Below are 17,360 nucleotides of genomic sequence, written 5' to 3'. Positions count from 1 at the left end.
TCTATGGATCACAATTAAACTGTGGGCCTCTGCTTTTATTTGGTTTTTTGCAGTGGTAATGTAAAGAAAATGAAACATGGCATGCTTATTGTGCACCAGTTTTTTTCTAAAGGATCAACTCTTGCCATAACCACTAAGAGCCTTATAACGACGACATACGAAGGTACTTTATTAAAGGAGCATCAAATTTTGGTAATATATACACATGATTACAGAATTTTATCGTCGGATGGTCTGTATACTGTCCAAAGGTTCTCTTAAAAAACATTAAGGCTTAAAACAGTGTTGTAGAAACACTTTGGAGGGAAAAAAGTCTGGGGAAAAAAATATTTCCTTTGTCCACTTTATGATAGTGTCGTATAAGTCTTTAGGAATGTGAGCATGATTGCCATTTAAACTTAAAGATCGTCATCTCCTAGCTTTCTCTTCCCTGAGGATCCAGGAAGCTCATCAAGGGTCTCTCCCCAGGAACTCAAATCAAACTCCTGGGTGAGGTAACATGGCTGAAAAGATAAACAGGTATAAGGACAACAACACAACCCCTTTCTCTCCACAGATCACACTTTCTGAACCATCTTACAATAACTTTAATACAGTTGTAATACAGATATTTTAGATCAGTTGTTAGTTGTAAATCAGTTGTTAGCCTTATTTCCAGTGTAGCCATATGGATGCGTACCTGCCGGGAGGACTTTATCAGGGTTGCAGTACGTAACCCACTCTGTGTGCAGCTAGACTTCTCAACACGCTGCAGGAGAATCCGGGTTCGAGGGACGTGGCTCCAGGATAGCCCCAATCCAGGCTTAGGCAGCCCGTTGCCGTCTCTGGTCACATGGTTGGTCACCTGTCCAAAACAGATCATTACCTTTACATCCTGGTTCTGGAAAGTGAAAAATTCAGCACTGTCGTTCACAGCAGAGCTCCATAACAAAACAACAGGGCAAGTCTTAGTTATCCTCACCAAAACAGCAACATTAAGGTCTTTTGCAATTGTTCTCAGCTCTCCTGCAACTTGCATCATTAGTGACATACCTGTAATATCAAAAACATGACATACACGCAGGTAACATACACATTTTACTAGTGTGGCTGCAAAGAAGAATGGTAATTACAGCTGCAAATCCAAGTTGTTGCCATAACCTTCATAACTTTAGAATGGTCAGCTTGTTTGAAAGGTTATTTTTATACACATACTTTGGTGACATGGCTTTATAATGAAAGTGTTTTCAGTTTAGTACATGTAATGGTCATGCCATGCTAAATGAAAGAGTTTAATGATTTAGAGAGACCTGAAATTTTTCATATATCTGCAAATACAAATAACCTACCCTCTGTTTGTTTTCCTCCCAGGATATGAGACAGAACTGCCGTGATGGAGTCTACTATGATGACTTTGGGGGTGCCACCCCCTGCAGATGCCTGGGACAGAAGATGTATTTAAGTCTGACTTGGTCTGTATATTATATCAAGCCATTCCAACCCAACCAAACTAAATGAGCACCACTTCCTTATTCACATACACACAGAAATTCTCAAATAAACTGATCTACATTGCTGGAAAACAAAAAAGTGTTTTGTAACCACTGTTTGCAATGGATGACATTTTACCTGCTGAAATCCACCACTTTTAAGACTGTGCAGACACTCGAGTAAGGAGAAGACATCAAACACTTGAGACACCTGGATTCTCTGAAGAACCTCCATCTACACACAGACAGGGCAGGGCTAGAAATTTTCTCTCATTGAGGTCAAAACAAACATTAACATTCTTCAGCTAAATTGTTTAATCCTTTTAAAGATGGGCCAGAAAGATTTCCAATGCATTTGAGATTTTCTTTATGTTTGCCTTTCGCAAATACAGACTGCATTTAGCTATCGCTCTATTGCACTGACACTGTACCTGCTCCTCCATGTTGCTAGTCTTGGCCTTTACCATCTGAAGCAATCGTGTGGCAGACAGGCCCCCTGATGAGTCAATATACAGAACGCTCTGCTTCAGTTCACAAGACAAATTTGCAGCCACACCTAAGCACACCTGAGGCAAAACCCAATAGGGACAGAGATGGGGGAAAAAAAATCAGTATCCTATGCATAGAGCAGGTTTACACAAGTGGTATAAGTGGATGTGTAAACTATAAGCCATGAGAGTTGCGGACAACAGCCAATGAATAAATAATGTAACGATGTAATGCACTTTTTTATTGGCTGAAGAAAACAATATGCACTGTATTTTCCTCATATTTTGCTTACTGAAAAGAGAGCGTGGCAAGGCATAAAGCTGGGTAGTTCGACTGGATGTGCAGAGTATCGTGAGGTTCAGGCATTCCAATCGGCATTGTCTCAGAGCGTGTGAAACTGCGGCCGGTTTACCTGCGTTTTTCCACTCCCAGGGGCTCCTGCCAGCTCTGTCAGCTCTCCAGTATACAGGCCCGAGTCCAGAAGCTTGTCCAAACTGCAGCAAAACACACACAGGGTCCCGCATGTCAACAAAGGTTAAACAGCAACGTCAAAACATGTAAAATACACAACAACAAATATGCATGGATAAATGGAGCACGAGCAATACAAACATGTGCAACTATACACAGTGAAACCTAAAGAGCTATGCAGTGTACATACTGTAATAATAAGAACAATATTAAATTACAAAAACACAACCATGTTGTGTAAAATATTTGTGGTACAGTAGACACTGCTGAGAGGGTTTTTGGACTATTTATGTACAGGATACATTTGATAGAATACTGCATTTTCTTTGTATTCATTTCACATTGTTTTATTTGTTAATTTACTATTTGTTAATCAACACATTTCTGAAGATAAAAGACTACAATCAAAGTACTGTAACCAGGTACACTGTTCAGGCAGCACAGGATAATTCTTCATGGCTGATTTCCTCTACTGGAAGGTCTTTTTTTCTTCCATGCTGAACTTTTCTGACCTGGGGTTTACGTGTATCTGGTTTTACAGGAGGCATTTTCAAATGCAAAACAAAGGCAGGCTTACTGGAACTTGCACGACATGCCCCCACCCTTTCCAGAGGGCCTCTGACACTGCGCACACAGCTGTACACAGCATGCAGTGAACAACCCCCGCAATCCAACCAGGCGAAAATTAGACAAACAGAAAAGTAGTATGGGGCTGCCTGGGTGGGTGGCACACCGTGAACTAGGCCTTACCTGGCATTGCCTGTGGACAGGATGGCTGTGGAACTCAGCAGGTCATCATACAAATCTGCTCCTGACACAGGGAAGGCCGCGTGCTGGGCCAGGAGCACGCGCCGCACCGCGACCAGGGCCTGAAACGCATCATTGACACAATGAACTGCAGCACCATCCCCAAAACAGCTGGCTCTTTTGTGCAGCGGCTACTGTAGATGAGGGCCTGCTTCCTCTCCTCCCCTGTGGCTCAATCAGATGGATGTTACCCACTTGCAAGCTGCTTTTGTTTGATTAAGAGCCATGCAGTGTTTCTGCAGCCTCCAAAACTTGAATTGCTGCTTTAGAGCAAAGTGTGAGAAAAACTGGGTCAAAGCATGCCAGACTGGCTAATTGCAATAGGTTCGTATGTCACAAAGGTAGCTTTCCCCCCGTTTCTTATTAAACCCACCTTGTAGGACACACAGCATTTTTGGGCAATTTCTTCAGTGTCTGAAGAAATCAGATCCTCTACTAAAATAGAAATGAGAGTCAGTAAAATGTCCATGTCTGGAAAAGAATAAAAACAGTCAAATAATTGTAATTTTCTTTTTTAATAAGAATAAGCTTACCCTATAGAGGGTCAGTATGTTAAGGCTCTGGCCACTGCAATGTAACTGTGATGGTAGTAGATATGCACCATTTAATGACATGCACCTCGCTATCAACTGGACTGACAGCATGAAAAGCAAAACAAAAAATGTAATTTTACGCCTAACACACCCAAGATAACAAAACTAGAACAAACACACAAAAACCTCTCAGATAGTTAGCTAGTTTTCCTGTTGGAATGTGGTCGGAGCTGTTTAGTGCAACATTTGAGTTGGCCATGAGATTTCTCTGACAACATGCCAATTACACTGCAGAAAATGCGATGCCATTTCATACAGTTTGTTGAGCACTTAACAGCTATCTTGCGAAATGAATGCCTAAGGCAAATTTGATGTTGGTAGCGAACGACCGTTGGTCTTGGCTGAATGTCAGCATGACCAGCGTTTCTCTGATCGCACTACCAAGGACACTCAATAACGTTATCTTGGTATCCACCTTGAAAAATTTTCGTTCCAAATGAACTCTCAAGTAGTTACCTAATTACGTTTGGCTGAGCTTTTAACTAAATCATGATGTCGGAAATATTGAGCGCATATTAAATTACGAAAAACATCACATATTACAACATCTTCATATGAGTACAAACACATCTAACATCACATTTATTGTACAGCTACTCTTATGGCAGACTAAATGTAGTTATTTCAAATTAAGATCAGTATACAGTTATAAGCTCAAACAACCGTAATAAGTGACACCTCAACGAGAATAATGACCACTTTCCAAGGGTCTTCAGGATCACCGTTGAGAAATGAAATTACTGTGCAAGCTACTAAAATAGCGTTAGCAATCTGGCTAAAGTCGTACCTGTTCTAATGTCTTTGGTCCGCAGAGCGTGAACCAGCTCTTCACTCAGTCCTGGACAGAGACCCTCTCTCAGAAACACCATTACAGCTGAGGACAATACGAAATCAGAAGCTAAACCCCAACTGGGTAGTCAAGGATGATCGTGGCGAACAGTGCAAAGATACTGAGTAAACTAGCTACACTAGCTAATTTACAATGTCATCTCACAAATTTTCACGTAAACATCACCACCACCCAAGAATCAATGTTGTTCAAAAGCTAATATTGGCTTAGCTAGAATGAATGTGTTTTACATGTTAATGTTACCCAGACCACGGTAAACTTTATCCAGGTTTTCAAAACAGTAACATTAACATGATTAAAATTCTAACAGTTATATCAATTATGTTAAGAACTAGTTAGCCAAATCTAACGTACCAACATTTGTTAGCTCGCTAACGTTAGCTCGTTAGGTTGTTGCTACTCCCCCGAGATAAACACTACAACCCTGTGGTTTTCTAGAAAAAAAAGTATCTGGAGGGATTTTATAGTTAATGCTGGGAAAATCATCTTAATGTAACCTGCTATGTGTATATTTGGCGACCAGCAGTGACATGCAGCAGCAATACGGCCCCAGCTGTCTATCTAGCGTTATTTTTAAATGTTGTGGCGCCATTCAAAGTTCCCTTTCTGCTCCTCTGCGAAGCGCATTTTGACGTCATTCCCGGAAAGATAAATTTCGTAAACAAGAAGGTCCGGCTTGTTTAGTCCGTACGCAGTTTACGTACGAGTCGTGAGCTGCGCAGGTTAATTTTTTGCGCATGTGTCACTAAACGGATTGTCGAATATTACGTAGAGTCGAACGGCTGCGCAGTGCGGAGGAAATCGTAGCAGTAAACATAGGCACAGTTGGTCAGGGTGAAGAAGATTAAACACCTCGGGTAAATAAACGAAAGTTAAGTGACAACCGGGGGCGGCGGGGACGTGCAGATAATGGGAAAGAAGGAGTGTGGCCGTTCCAATGCTGTGAGCCTCAACTGCCCCCAAACGCTGGCCTTTTCTCCTCGGACCAGACGGATATAGCTAGCTGGTTAGCTAGCAGGCTAGCTAACGACGACAGACGACTCGCCGTCGTCGTGCGCACAGAGAAAATGGTGAGTAAGCGCTAGCTAGCTTCCACAATCATAATATTGTTGCGTAAGACTTCTATCTGTATATATTTTGTTGACTAGCTAGCAGTATAATTCCCAGTAATCAGATTCTCTTCATTGTTGTTATTATTAATATTTTTGTAATTGGACGTTTAACGTTAGGAAGTTGGACTAGATACACAGCTTCAATTATTGCAATATCAGAGTAGCTGGTTAGCTTATCAGTAAATGAGGCCTCAGTTCTATTTTGTAGTCAAGATGGCTATCTAGCTTTCCACTTAGCCAGGCAGAAAGACAGTTTCTGGCGAGGTAGGCAATGAGCTGACTACTTCCCTCCAGTAATGTTGGAAGAAGTGTTTTGCAAGCTAGGTAATGACACGCCTGGCTGCTGCGAAACGCGCTTAATATTTGGCTAGTTGGATGTCACATACGTTGGCGAGCTAAGTAAATTGACAAATGACATTGCTAGCTCGTGGAGAGTGAGCAAACGTCTGATGTTGCGTAGCTAACTAGCAAGGCATCTTGGGTTAATTTATAACTTCAATAATGTTGAGCTAAGTGGGTGTGCCATTCGCGTCCTAAAGGACATGACAAAGTCCATTTTTAAAATATCGGAAAATAACGTTAGCTGAGTAGCTTGTTAAATTCACATTTTCCTTGACTAAAATAAGAGGGGCTGTACCATTAACCCGCATTTATGTATTAATAAGATTAAGTAAATTGGCCATCCGTGTTATCTCGGTAATATGAAATTGTATTGCAAGTGAGTCTTCTGCGGGATGTCGGAAAGAAGAGGTTAAAGGAACAGTGTGAAGCAATCAGTATGAGCTAGGCTGCAGACTGCCATCAGAGGTTTGTGGCGCATGACCGTAGTTTCAGCCAAGGCTTGGCCGTTTATGAGTAGCTATCAGCATCCATCCTTTGAAAGCCATGAAACGGTCTGGCAAATGCCCCATGTCATGTCAGGGCGTTATGACTGCCGTTTGACTTTTTTTTCTATGTAAACAGAGAAATTAGCAGACCAAATGTTGGATTTGTGGCAAATTGCTGAATTTCAGACCCGATTGTGATTAGACCTGTGTAGGTTTAGGGTCACCTCTGGTGCACATCTGTTGGTGCACATCAGTGCAGAAGTTTTCAGAAGAGGCTTTAGGAGGGAATACTCAACAAGTGCACATCATTGCCTTTGTTGTTTATTTAAGTGATACCATAGTTTGTCTGGGTAACCAGCCCTATCCAGACATGTTTATTTAAACCATGCTACCCTTGTGCCGTGTCAAAGAACCATGCAGTTTGCCGTGCTTATTCTGAACAACCTTGGTCTGTGCCATTTGAGCCAACCAACAAGGACATTAATTTTGTAACCACAACAACTTTCAGTGTCATCCTCTCAGCAGTGTAATTTTAATCTGGCTAAGTACAGATTTACATTGCAAGAAGCAAGTTCATCACACATTTTGGTAATATTGTAAACCTAAGGGCAAAATGCCACAGGCATTTTGGCTTTAACTTTTTATTATAACGATTAAACCTTGTTTCAGTGCATGTAGCAATAACACTACTTACTGCAAAAGCACAATAACCCTGAATAAAGCAGAAGTAATGGAACTTTTTGAGCCCTGTATGTGACATGATTTAAGAAAATGCTTTTAACTTGGTTCAGAGGGCGTTGGTTTTCAGCAAATTGCCCAAATCTTTTCAATACAGGATATCATGCTGTATCACATATGCTGTGGACCCACATTTCATGTTTGATTTGGTATTGAGAGAGGATTCTACATGCTTACTAATTTGTGTCAACGTTTTACTTACGTATGGTTCCTTCTATTTTTACGAAATATTTGAACAGAAGCAAATTTTCTATTTTTTTTGTTGTTACTGTCTTCATGTTTATGCTGTAGTACTTTATTGATTGTATACATTTTTTGGTTTCAAGTACGCTACGTTTCCTTTTGAGTTAGCTGCCAGTTTCTGTACCAAGGTTTGGTTTTAGTGACAGCTTTGTTCTACACAGTCTTCTGAACACATACATTATTTATTTGCAAATTCTCTTTGGGAGTGCAGTTTTTGCAAATTTCCAAATATGTACAGAATAAGCTCTGTCTTTCTTTATGGACTTATTGGTGTGTTGACAATGGAAGGTTTTGTTTAGCTGCTGCTGTTAACATGTTATTTTAGTCCTGACCTAATTTGGGTTTGAACTCTTAAGAGTCTCTCTGTCTCACTCTCTCTGTGTATGTGTGTGTGTGTGTGTGTGTGTGTGCACGCACGTATGTGTGCGTATGCAGGTGTACCTAATTAATCCTCTGGAGAATCTGAAGACTTACATCAGTAACCGTCCGCCATTGGTAATCTTTATGGTCAGTGTCAGCACCGTGGCCATCGCCTTTCTCACCATCGGATACTTTTTCAAGATCAAGGAGATCAAATCCCCTGAAATGACAGAGGTATGAAACTCCTGGCCTCCAAAGAATTATTATAGAGTAGGAACTTTTTCATTTGCTTCGTGCAATTATTTATTCTAATCCCAGGTGTGCTGATAATTTGTCCTGATAATTTGTACCGACAGTTTTTGGTGATAATTTGATTTCCTTTTGAAATGAGATTTTTGATTAGCTTAGGGGTCTGTGCTGTTTCTTGTTCTGGCGAGATTTCAGATTTGACATTGCTGAAAAGCTGTGCTGTTACAATGCACGTATTTATTTGCATATTGAGATCATTAAGTAAAAGTAATCAGACACATCAACATCTATAAAAGAAGGAAATTGCAAATGCGAAGTTGATCATTGGGTTACGTTCGAGGTAAGTTGCTGAATAGTTAACTTATGCAATGAAAAACATGTTTTTTTCACTAATTTCCTAAGTGCTGCCAGCAAGCCACTCGCAGATTTGTCTCTGCTCTGTGACTGCTGCCAAATGCAATTTGCTTTCGTCCAGTTGCTGTCAACAAACGCTGGCTGAGTGATCGAGCCTGGGATTTCATTGCCATGACCCCCCCCACGCTCTTTCCCCCAGGACTGGAACACCTTCCTGCTGCGCTTCAACGAGCTGGACTTCTGCATCTCAGAGAATGAGACCCTGAAGCACGGCCTGAACGAGTCCACCACCCCCGAAAGCACGGTGACCAGTGGCCAGGCGCGGGTCAGCACGCAGGCCCCTCCGCTGCTGGAAGACCCCGGGCCCATAAACATCTCTGTCCCCATAACCCTCACCCTGGACCCCCTGAGGCCTTTCGGTGGCTACTCCCGCAACATCACCCACCTGTACGCCACAGTGCTGGGCCAGCAAGTGGGCCTGGCAGGTATGGACAGCAGGCCCAGGATCACTGTCTGTGGTTTGTGTTTAGATTCATGGCTGTGATAGAGAAGAGAAGGAGAATTACCCTGCAGCCGTGACACAGGACGTACTGAAAACGCGTGGTTTTGAACACACTGCTTCGATCAGGGAAAGGCAGAGAAAAAGCTGGTGCCTGATAGTACAACCAAGGAGATCCAGCCCAGAAAGCAGATTGATGTCTTAATTCTGGCAGACCACAGTTAAAAAGGTCCATTGTCAAGGAAGGGATTATGAAAAAGAATGCTAGCTGAAACTGAATGGCTCCTCAGTATCGTACACAGCCATCGCTGGCATGTAGTCAAATACCGTTCTCTTGTCGGCCACTGTTCTGCATATCCTTTTTCCATGTTTATCTAATGTGATCATGTGTGCGTGTTTGTGCTTAAGGGCGGGAAGCGCATGAGGAGGTGAACATTACTTTCACTCTCCCTGCGTCCTGGAACTCGGACGACTGCGTCCTGCACGGCCACTGTGAGCAGGTGGTGTTCAGCACCTGTATGACCATCACCGCTGCCAGCAACGTCTTCCCTGTCACAGTGTGAGTTACACTACAGTCCTTTGTTCCATAGCTTCCTCCTTCTCTCCCCAGCACCACGGCTCCAAAACCTGCTCTGTCGGAATGTCAGGTGCTGCAGATTTTTAAATTTCTTTTTGTTTCCGTGTAACTGTTGTGCTGTGTACTACCCAAGGTAGAATAATATAACGAGTTAACATTTACATTATGATGGGTAGATTCGTTTACTAATATTAAGGAAATCCAGTCAGCAATCAGAATATTAGACTGCTTTTGCTTCTGTATTGTTTATGTTCAACCATATCGTTTGTTCTGGAATGTTCATAAAAGCCTCATGCTGGTGCATTTACTATGGCTTTGCCAATAACAAGTGCCACTTAGCGCACAAACACACATACACCAAATGAATACTAAAATCTACAAATTGAGTGTAAGTACTCATGTTAGAACAAGTGATGGAGTACAAATAGAACAAGTGATGCAGTATTAAAATACTGCTTGACAGCTTTAAATATCTTGGTAAGCAAGGACTTATTGTGTTTGGGCATTTCATTCAGGCAGACTTCTTGCATTAAGCAGTGGTATTGTGTGAGTATAGACGGTACTGCAGTTTTATAACAGGAGGTTGTTGTGAACACATTACATTTTGTGCCGGTTTTCTACAGTAACTGCAAACAGGTTTGAAAAGCCTGATGTGCATTTCAGCATTCATTCACTGAACTGTTTGAGCAGAGCCTTCCTTCATCTTACCCTTCCATCAACCATCAAAAAGTAGCAAATCTCCTGAGACCATGGTGAACAGGATGTACAGTGCAAATTTGACATACCACAGAAGCACCAGTGAAGTGCATCACTGCACGCAATTTAACAGTGCAGTGCATCTAAACCATACCACCAAGGAACAGACAGTGGAAAATGTGTGTTTGTCGCGACATTAACTGGCACAGCCACTCACTCATGCGACCCTGATCGTTCAAAGAAAACCACAGAGCTTGTTAGCAAAACGATTGCTGAAGTGTGCGAGGTGAGAGAGTTTGCAAAGTCATGCGGTCTTCCCTCAGCCAGTACAAATAGTCCTATTTTGAGGGTGAATTTCAAGTAGGCTTTTCTCTGCATAAAATTATTTACAGATGGCCTCCACTGATTAAAAAACTGTTTCTAAAGGCTAGAACACAGAGGCACGCACTAAAACTCCTTAGTCAGGTGGTGCGTAAGCTCACGCAGGCGTTCTGCAGTAGCCAGTTTATACAGTATGTGAAATACACTTGCAGTCCTTACTTGCGAGTTATACAGTGTTTATAGACATACCACTAGATTCCAATGCTTTTGACTGATAACATCACGTGTTGCTGCATATTCCCAATACCCAAGTCCTCTCTATTTTTTCTGCTGTTTGCATTGCATATTTAACTAGATATGTAAAGTCAGTATTTAAAGGAGGGATCCCAAGAAAGCTATCACCGGATTTGAATGTAAAATATCCTTGCTGTCTATGATTTCATAATGATCTCATAATCATTTTCCAGTTGTTGTTAGACTTTAGTGTTTAGTCTGTTTTCATTGGCTGCAAGGACACTATTTTGCAGGTTTCCTTGTGAAGTGACCCCCAGGCATGACTAATTAACTAGTTTTAAGTTTAACTTGTTGGTTTTCATTTCAGGAAGTGATGTATCTGTACTTCTTTTACTAACTCCAACCGCACATTGCATGTGTGATATTTTCCAGATCAGTCTGATTTTGGCAGTAATGTTCATTTTTTGGGAAGGGAAACATTTGGAGTTAAAGTTAATACATAAATGCAAAACATGTTTTGTAGCACTGTTCAACATTTATCTGTTGTGTTTTTTTTTTCCTCTTATGTATAAGTTTCTGTTTAACTTTGCACTGCTGGTGTGTGTGTTGAGTGTGGTCTGCCAGGTTTACAGTGCTTTAACACACAAACAAATAACAAGGAGAACTCAGAGCAGAAGGTCCACGGTGTGATTTCATGATTGCGTGTGACTTTGCAGGCAGCCGCCCCACTGCGTTCCTGAGACTTACACCAATGCCACGTCCTGGTACAAGATCTTCACCACCGCCAGGGACTCGGACACCAAATACACACAGGAGTACAACCCCTTCTGGTGTTACAAAGGAGCCATCGGGAAGGTGTACCACGCGCTCAACCCCAAGCTCACAGTCATCGTTCCTGATGTAAGCTTCAGATAACAGTACAAGCTGTTCAGCCTCTGCTGCTCTGTGATTTCTGTGCTGTAGCAACATTGGAGAAGCCTTGCAAGACACGAGAAGACAGCTCGTAGAAGCTCTTGTGCTGGAATATTTGTTTTATTCTTAGTATTTCAGCAGTGAGGTATTTTTCTAGATCGTTAGAAACCATAGATTTTTATTGGATTGCTGGAGTGTATGATTAAGTTTTGTTTTATGCTTAAAATGGCACACACAGAGATGGATACAAACACTGTTAGATCAAGTTAAGCCACACTTCAAAGAACATCTGCATTTTTGTCTATGCAAGTTGCCACATGATGTCACTATTGTAAAAGTGATTGCATTGTATTAATCAAAGTAGTCGCTCTGGCTGTTGTTCTGTTCAAATTCAATTTTAGTATTTTTCCTGGCCGTTTTCCAGTTCCACATTAAGATTAAGATCTCTGTATCAAAATAACTTGTTACTCAATTGCTCTTTTAAATTAGATTACCTATTTCTTCAGCAATCTTTTGAGAGGGAACTATAGAGTCATGATGGTAATAAGGATAGAGTTCTCTAAAATGCCCTGTGGATACAAAATGTACAAGAACATGGAATGGGTAGGGCATTTCTGATCACTCATTAGGGAGAAGCTAATGTAACGTACCATTGATTCTTCCCCCCAGGATGATCGCTCGCTGATAAACCTGCACCTCATGCACACCAGCTACTTCCTGTTTGTGATGGTGATCACAATGTTCTGCTATGCAGTCATCAAGGGACGGCCAGGCAAAGTACGGCAAAACAACGCTGACTTCTGCCCTGAAAAGGTATCTCCCTCCCGTGGCCACCAGCGTGGCCCAGCTAAGCCATCATTTCAAGTATACCTTGTCAAAGCAGGTTTGGTAGCTCATATTTACAGCTTGCGGCATTCCAGGTGGATGCCTGCTACAGTAAAGCAGTGCATTCTTCAGATGCTTCTGTGTTGTGTAATCCATTAGCCTGTTGTTCTGTTCACCATTTGCCCAGCATTTCATTCATGTCAGAAAGTGGTAATGTCTCAAGCCCTCTATTGTACCTATGATACCTATACCTATCACTCGTACAGAAATATTAAATATTAATTTTGTGATTATGCGTGTTTATTGCACCCCAGTTAAATGTCTTTTTTCCTTTTAGGTGGCCTTGTCAGAAGGATAAGGGGCATTAAAGATCAATAACTTAACTGAACCTTAAATGCTAAGGAAAAACAAAACAAGAACTGATTTTACTAGTTGCCTACTGAACCCAGAAAAGGGTGCAAAGCTCTGTGAATGCATTTCTCTGCAATGTTGGGTCACTCCAACCAAAGACATTTTAAGTGCCTGTATCTACTGTGTAAATATTTGTAGGATTCTTTAACTCAGTACAGAAGCAGTCAGCCTGAGCCCTCGTGCCATCCGTGATGAAGCCTGACGCAATATAGGAGAAAGCCGAGGATGCTGCAAGGGGACGAATGGGAATTGCACTTGAACCTAGTATCAACCTTGTCGCATTGTCGCCCGCATCCAACATCTGAATTCGCATCCTCCAATCTCGGAGACTCCCGCTCCTGCCTGGCGCCATGTCTTGTGCTAATTGCAAAGCCGCCTTTGGATTTCTCGAAGACGACTGCTTGAATTTATGCGGTCACACTCGGCTCAGAATTTTCCTCAACCTGTACCCTCTATCCCTCTTCCTCCCCAAGTGTCTTCATGGTCATTTGCTCTGTTTTTTTTTTTTTTTTTTTACTTCCGTCCCCCTTGGTTTGTCGAAAGCGCTATATTGGTCCGCCTCTAGTCACCGTTTGAAAAAAGACAGCAGGCTGAGCTGAAGAATCCAAGATGTCTGAGGCCTGACCCCACCAGTCTGTGGAAGCTGTTTTTCAGCATGCTGAGAAGCCTAGGCTTAGGGCCTAACTCACTCAGACCTGTACTTTGAGCAGAAGGCTGGCTGGCTTGTTGTGAGATTGGCCCCCCTGCACGACCAAGAGAAACACACTGACCCTGTCTGGCCTCTTAACCTTTCCGCTCCGTTCTGACTCCCCCAATGGAAGATCTACCTGGAAAATCACTATTATAGGTCCACACTCCCGAGCGCTGTCAGAATACAGCCACGCACTTGTCCCTAACTTCATTTCCCTCACTTGCGCGTTCTTCCAAACAACTGTGTGCTGTGCAAATTCAAGCTTGTGTGGCGGAACTGTTAACACACCTTTTGTGGAAAAGAATGCAGGACATGAACTGTACATTTGCGTTTCCATGTGTGAGCACACTAATGCCTGGTTGGGAGTTGAAAGCGTATTTCATTGTTGATTCTGTTCTTGGTGTTTGGTATCATTTTTATTTTCTTTTTTTTTTTCCCGAATCTTTTTCCTCCTTTCATGATTGGGTTTGTGTTTGACCCTGGTGAAGTGTATTGTGTATGAAGAATGAAAAGAATGAAACAGTTCACTGGTAATGATTGATCAGTTTTGATTTTACCTCCTTTTTGTTTTTACAGGTATACTTACTGAATTGAATGTATGCTTTTTTTTCCAAGATACAGCAACATTGCTTTGCTGCAGTGTAAACCATTCTTATGGGCAAAGTTTGTTAATCAGAAGTGTATTATTTCCAGTTATTTCCAATCAGCGTGAAATGAGATGTAATATTTTAATTATTTGATTATGCTTGAGTTTCTTTTTTTAATTTTGGGAAGCGATTGTCTTGTTTGTTTTTAAGCATTGATGTACAGCACATCATGTCATCCGATTGTTTCTTGCACCAGTTAACTCGCTTTCTTTCATACAACCAGGTTTTTTTTTTCCCAGTCATTTCCTTGTGAGCCTCACAGCAATGACACATCCCTACCTTTTGGATTTCAGTTAAAAATGAATTTGATTTCTGTCCCGCTGTCTGAAAGAAAAATGAATTCTTGCAGTAAAAATGCATCAGGTCCTCCTTTAGAAGTAGACATTTGTCTGCAGACAGACCGTGTAGGTTTTCCACTAAATCGATATCTTCTTTGGTGCTGGGATGATTTGTGCCCTGCTATAAGTTTTGAATGAGCGTTATCTGGGGGACATATTAAAAAATGCAGTGTTTCCTGGTTTCATTCTGCTGGTTCCCCATCCTGTTTGTGTCATATCACCATGGAGATATCAGTTTTTGGATCCACCCATCCTTGGCCCAGAGTTAGTAGTCTGGATAACAGATAATCTTGAAAAACCAATATATTTTACTTGCTAGCAGTTCTGTCTTTTTAGGAATTCATATTCGCAACAGTCTTGTGGAATAAAAAGCAGCTGTAGTTCAGAAATGGCAATGCGTCCTTTACATGTAAGAGTATGAGCAGTATCAAGTATTCATAAAGCAAACAAAGATGCTTTGAAGGAGGTGAAAGCCAAATGATTCCTTCTCATGCTTTCAGTTAATCAGACAGATCATTTACATGCTAGCTAACCACCTGCAGACCGTTTGGCCTTTGTGCTGGTTTGTCTTGCATCTCAGATTAGACCTCTTGTTTTAGCTTGTCTGTTTAGTTTCAATGGCCATATTACAGTTGCCTTAATATAGCTAAATTTATTTTTTTAAGAGCACTGTTATTTACTTACTGTCTTTCCCTTCCCTGTTAATTTTGTTTTGATGTGATTATTGTGAAACCAATTCTGTTATACTGTGCATTAATTTAGGTGGACCAAAACAGAGAGTGTTCACTTGTCTTTCTGTGGTTTACACATGCTAGAGCTGGACAGACTCTGTTCCCATACATCACCTTTGCCGTTCAGAACCATCGGGGCCAGACATCTGCCGATGGTACATATCAGAGTTAATTTGCCCAAGGCATCCCTGGGTCCTCTCTAGTCATATCCATTAATGTGTTAGCCAAACCTTGGGCCTTTGGTCTGGTGTGTGTATTAGCCATAGGATAGATGAGTGTAATCTGTCTCATCAGGAAATCTGTCTGCTTCAGGATGGTTGCTTATATGGAGGCAATGAAAATGAATTGAGAAGTGAGACTGGCACACACATTCCAATTTATTACAGTGTCCTTATCCATGCCCTCATTAAAACTATATCTCTGAGCCATTGCAGATGTTTAGACTTTAAAAACAGACCCTTACATTCTGAGTAATTAATTAGATCATTGACAGCTGAAACAGTAGGACTGTAACTTACACACATGTATGCGTGATGAACAGAAGTTCAACAGCGTTCATCTTGTGTAGAACTGGAGGACATAAATTATTCATGTATTTCTGTCATAAACTGACATTGTAACATTGTAACTCTTTTGAACAGGGTAACTGTTGGCCACAATTTGCCCTTTGTTTCTTCGAGCGACCCATTAATTCTGTGCCTTGTGCACTGACCACCTGTGTCAACCCTGTAAATAGCTCTTGCATTTAGGAATGCAATGACGAAGGTCACTTAAAGTGACCAAAATGTGACTTTCTTTCGTAAAACAGCTGTAAATTCTCTAAGCTGAAATAAACATGTCCTCTGTTATTGTACCTTGTATGTGTTCAGATCCACATTTCCTGATATTGTTCTTATAAGTGAAATTTCTCTCCACAGCTCAATAGAAAGAGCAACATACATGCAGTGCTTTGCAATTTTTCTACAATTTATGATTGCCACTCTAGTCTTGTCACACACATTGGTTATTGTTTAATGAATCTGTGGAAGAATGCTTGCAAAAGCTGATGACTACTTTGAAAGTAATGCATCTGTGCAGGTGGCCATTTTGCAAAGCAGTATCTACAGTAACCATTTGTCTTAAGTCTTAATTTAGCATCACTGTTGTTTATTATACTGAGGTGGGAACATTTGCCACAGTGAGATACCAGTATACACAGGGCACTCATATTTTAATGCAGATATTCCAAAGTGCAAAGTTACCAGTAGAAGCATATTTTTCCCTGCCTGAAATTTAAAAAATTGTTTTGCAGCCAGGATTGTTCTGTAGGACTGAATTGCTGCGTAATGACAAGTCTTATAATTAGGTCCATTTTGACAAATTGTTATTGAGCCACAATAACTCCCCTGTTTAAAAAGTACATAATAAATTAATATTTCAGATGTGCATGCCAATCCAAGCCAAAGTAGTCCATTTTAAAATCTTGAATTTCAAATTGCACAGATTTATTAGAATGCTTAAGATGTTGAGAAGTAATATCCTGCACATTTTTTTTAAATCCCCACCTTCATTCACAAGTCACAAGTCATGATTGTGTTTGCAAGGTTTCAGTTAAAGGAGTGTTGTTGAGTGTGTGTTCATCTTCAGCAGAGGATTGTCTTTTTGTAAAACCACAGCGCTGTGTGTTGAAATCTGCTGTCTGATACATGTTTCCAGCACTATACTACAATTTCACCTGTGTGTGTTTTAATGCTTGATTAGTGTGAAATGAAAGCCAGGGGAAAGTTTCTGAATATATTTGCACTTCGAACCCTTTCTGATTTTACCATGACTGTCTCTAAAATGGTTACAGTAATTGAAGTGGGTCTGGAGTAGATGGAAGGAAGATGTGATCTTAAGCAGCATTATGACCTGTGTGCTAGGTCATAATAACTTCT

The 17,360-nt window shown here is 41.2% G+C and overlaps 2 protein-coding genes across 3 annotated transcripts; one reads left to right on the top strand and one right to left on the bottom strand.

The window, feature by feature from the left end:
- Nucleotides 1-138: 138 nt before the first annotated feature.
- On the bottom strand, nt 139-5,306 carry rad51d (RAD51 paralog D). Of its 2 annotated transcripts, none has more exons than XM_036525067.1 (11): nt 5,034-5,306; nt 4,617-4,703; nt 3,610-3,671; nt 3,180-3,298; nt 2,371-2,452; nt 1,901-2,035; nt 1,609-1,704; nt 1,329-1,419; nt 962-1,032; nt 680-844; nt 139-503 (listed from the first exon to the last, which is right to left on the bottom strand). In XM_036525067.1, exons 2-11 carry the CDS (start codon nt 4,696-4,698, stop codon nt 399-401), a joined length of 1,008 nt encoding a protein of 335 aa, XP_036380960.1. In that variant the 5' UTR covers nt 4,699-4,703; nt 5,034-5,306; the 3' UTR covers nt 139-398. The 2 variants fall into 2 exon arrangements, with proteins under 2 accessions (XP_036380960.1, XP_036380961.1); XM_036525068.1 differs by having other exon boundaries at nt 5,177-5,306.
- A 124-nt stretch (nt 5,307-5,430) lies between these two features.
- On the top strand, nt 5,431-16,997 carry tmem248 (transmembrane protein 248). The gene is made up of 7 exons (XM_036524004.1): nt 5,431-5,749; nt 8,035-8,193; nt 8,762-9,047; nt 9,470-9,620; nt 11,606-11,789; nt 12,471-12,614; nt 12,964-16,997. Exons 1-7 carry the CDS (start codon nt 5,747-5,749, stop codon nt 12,982-12,984), a joined length of 948 nt encoding a protein of 315 aa, XP_036379897.1. The 5' UTR covers nt 5,431-5,746; the 3' UTR covers nt 12,985-16,997.
- The last annotated feature ends 363 nt before the right edge of the window (nt 16,998-17,360 follow it).

Source organism: Megalops cyprinoides, chromosome 3 (assembly GCF_013368585.1).
Source record: "Megalops cyprinoides isolate fMegCyp1 chromosome 3, fMegCyp1.pri, whole genome shotgun sequence".
In the NCBI taxonomy this organism is placed as follows: domain Eukaryota; kingdom Metazoa; phylum Chordata; class Actinopteri; order Elopiformes; family Megalopidae; genus Megalops; species Megalops cyprinoides.
Note: the sequence above shows the minus strand (reverse complement) of the source record. Positions and strands in the feature narration are given on the sequence as shown.

What these genes read in the sequence shown, in the direction of transcription:
- rad51d (XM_036525067.1), bottom strand. Translation starts at nt 4,698, where the DNA reads ATGGTGTTTCTGAGAGAGGGTCTCTGTCCAGGACTGAGTGAAGAGCTG. An exon ending in CTGGGAGTGGAAAAACGCAG is followed by an intron (nt 2,036 to 2,370) that starts GTAAACCGGCCG and finishes GTTTTGCCTCAG; the next exon opens with GTGTGCTTAGGTGTGGCTGC. An exon ending in ACCTTAATGTTGCTGTTTTG is followed by an intron (nt 845 to 961) that starts GTGAGGATAACT and finishes TGTTTTGGACAG; the next exon opens with GTGACCAACCATGTGACCAG.
- tmem248 (XM_036524004.1), top strand. An exon ending in AACGTCTTCCCTGTCACAGT is followed by an intron (nt 9,621 to 11,605) that starts GTGAGTTACACT and finishes GTGACTTTGCAG; the next exon opens with GCAGCCGCCCCACTGCGTTC. An exon ending in CTGACTTCTGCCCTGAAAAG is followed by an intron (nt 12,615 to 12,963) that starts GTATCTCCCTCC and finishes TTTTCCTTTTAG; the next exon opens with GTGGCCTTGTCAGAAGGATA.